Raw genomic sequence first — 2,500 nt, forward strand, 5'->3', positions numbered from 1 at the left:
AGGTGTCCAGTAGCTTACATGAATACACATCATGCCCACATGGACAACACGATTGTGCAAAAAACATATTCTGTGATTTGAGGTGGTAGACCAAGAATGAGTGTCGATATATAAATTCAAGATAGTAGTCATTGTACATAGATGATAGGGCTGCACAATTAATTGAAAATAAAGGCTGGGTGTTTCTGGCCAGAAATCTGTCCTTCTCAGTTTCATGCTATTGCCTCTAACATAATTATTACAATTAATTTTATTTTGCTCATCTCGTATATATGTAATTCATTCGTGGTTAGATTTCATTTTGTTATACGTATATATATATTTTTTAAATTCAGCAAAAATCTATAATCGTGATTAATAATCGTGATTATGATTTTGACCCAAATAATCGTCATTATGATTTTTTCCATAATTGTGCAGCCCTAATATGCGATGATAATCAGTAATTAAATTGCATATTATGTATATTGATAATTAGTAATTAAATTGCATATTATGTATATTGCACAATAGAGTAAAGTGCAGGTCACCTCCTTCTCCTTCTCCTTCTCTCTCTCCTTCTCTTTCTCTTCCTCCGCTCTTTTCTTCTCCTCCTCCAGTTTCTCTTTGCTCCTTTTCAGACCCTCCTCATACCTGATGACACACACACACGCACGCACACACACACATACACACGCACACACACATGCACACACACGCACATACACACATACACACACGCACACGCACGCACACACGGGAGGTCATAGATAGTTAAGTGTATAATCCAGTAGAGTACAGCTATTTACAATGTGTGTGTGCGAGTGTGTGTCTGTGTCTGTGTGTGTGTGTGTGTGTGTGTGTGTGTGTGTGTGTGTGTGTGTGTGTGTGTGTCAGAGCATGGCAACCCGACCGAAGCCCGACGGGCCTGGTCGGAACCCGACGGGCCGGGCCGGGCTCGGACAAAAAAAATAGAATATCTGTCGGACTCGGGTCGGACTCGGGCTTGAAGCAAACAGACATTGTGAAAATTGTAAGCAACCAGAGGAAACGTTTCAGTTCATGCAAACGGCAGTTTTGTGATTAAAAAATAAGTAATTGAATATGCATAAATGAAAATGTTGGTAGGCTACTCGTGCGAGTGATTATTATTGGCTGTATGCGCGCGCCAGTTACCAGTGGCAACATGGACGCTCACTCCGAGTCAGCCGAGCAGGGATGCCTAGTCAACTTGCTTTCTTAATAAGCGCCAAATCAACAGTTGTCAGTGAACGCATGGTCTTTTGTTGTAGGCCTAGTGTAGGCCATGCCTTCGAGGCTGTCTTGAATGTTGAACATAAAATGCTGAAGTTTGTCACTGCATTGTTCGCCAAGGATTACATTTCCAGCATGGGCTATAGGAAGGAGCATAATATGGATAACTAAGAAGACGCACACGCTACGTGGAGTAAGGTAGAGGTTTCCTGTTACTATTTTGTCCGCTGTGACATATCATGTCCTTCACTTAGGTTCTTCTTAATTTTTGTCACTTTTACTGTACAGCTGTAACTATGCGCGTGCAACCTTTCCTGATTTTATATTGACCGCATGGACATCAGGGGAAATTACATTGTCTTTGGGGCCGAACAGGCTACTGTTCTTCGGGGTTAAATTATAGCCCATCCTTCTTAACGACAAGGAGCGGCTTCACGGCGCTCGCAGGGATTTATTTGCACTAACAGTAACGTAACAAATGCTTCGATAGCCGCGCTGACTGTATCCAAAACATATTCGTTAGTTTTCGCCTTTCTTATCCTCTCACGCCCCTCCCATGCATTTGATCAACGCACCCAACATCTCTGGTTAGTCTAACCGAAAGAAACATAAGGTGTGCTGTCACATGCGTGTGTGTGTGTGCGTGTATATGTGTTTATACTTACTATGCGTGCTTAACTAAATTAGGCTACTGCATATTGCCTCATCCAGGGCTCTAAATTAACACACGCCAACCCGCCAAACACGGGTGAAAATTAATTTTGGCGGGTGGAAAAAAATGCCTACCCGCCCCTTTGGCTAGTAGCACCCGAGTAGCCTACAGTAAATTGTGAACGGTAAACGGCTGCTTGTATGACAACGATACGGCGAGATTTCCTACATTACCCATAAACACTCCCGTCATGACCCCACCCCACCGTGAGCTTCCGAAGCAGCAGCAGAGAGGATTTATAGAGGCAGCAGCCACTCCGTGCTGCTGTTGCGCGCGCCAGGACAGAAAGCATTTCAGAGCTCTTGTGCGCTCACACTATTTTGACAGGCAACTCTCCCCTGCTCATGTCGCTTTCTCTCCACCACTTTTAACGTCGCTATTAGGCCTACTGTTACTATTAGCATTCACCGACACCGACACACCTTGCTCTAACAGGCTACCTTTTAAGCTGCGAGGACCTGACCGAAGAGTTTCAATAACAGGAGTGTTGTGGAACGAAATAGCGACAAAGGCAGAGGAGGAGAACGGGCTGTCAGAGTAGTGTGAGCGTAGCTG

The 2,500-nt window shown here is 44.1% G+C and overlaps 1 protein-coding gene across 1 annotated transcript in view; it reads right to left on the reverse strand.

Moving 5' to 3' along the window:
• mrvi1 (murine retrovirus integration site 1 homolog) overlaps positions 1–2,500 on the reverse strand; it is a 65,348-nt gene that overhangs the window by 3,643 nt on the left and 59,205 nt on the right. The window contains exon 24 of the mRNA XM_063193237.1: positions 531–633. Within this exon, the coding sequence (XP_063049307.1) occupies positions 531–633 (103 nt within the window). The remainder of the gene's footprint in view (positions 1–530; positions 634–2,500) is intronic.

This window comes from Engraulis encrasicolus, unplaced genomic scaffold, assembly GCF_034702125.1.
Source record: "Engraulis encrasicolus isolate BLACKSEA-1 unplaced genomic scaffold, IST_EnEncr_1.0 scaffold_32_np1212, whole genome shotgun sequence".
Lineage (NCBI taxonomy): Eukaryota > Metazoa > Chordata > Actinopteri > Clupeiformes > Engraulidae > Engraulis > Engraulis encrasicolus.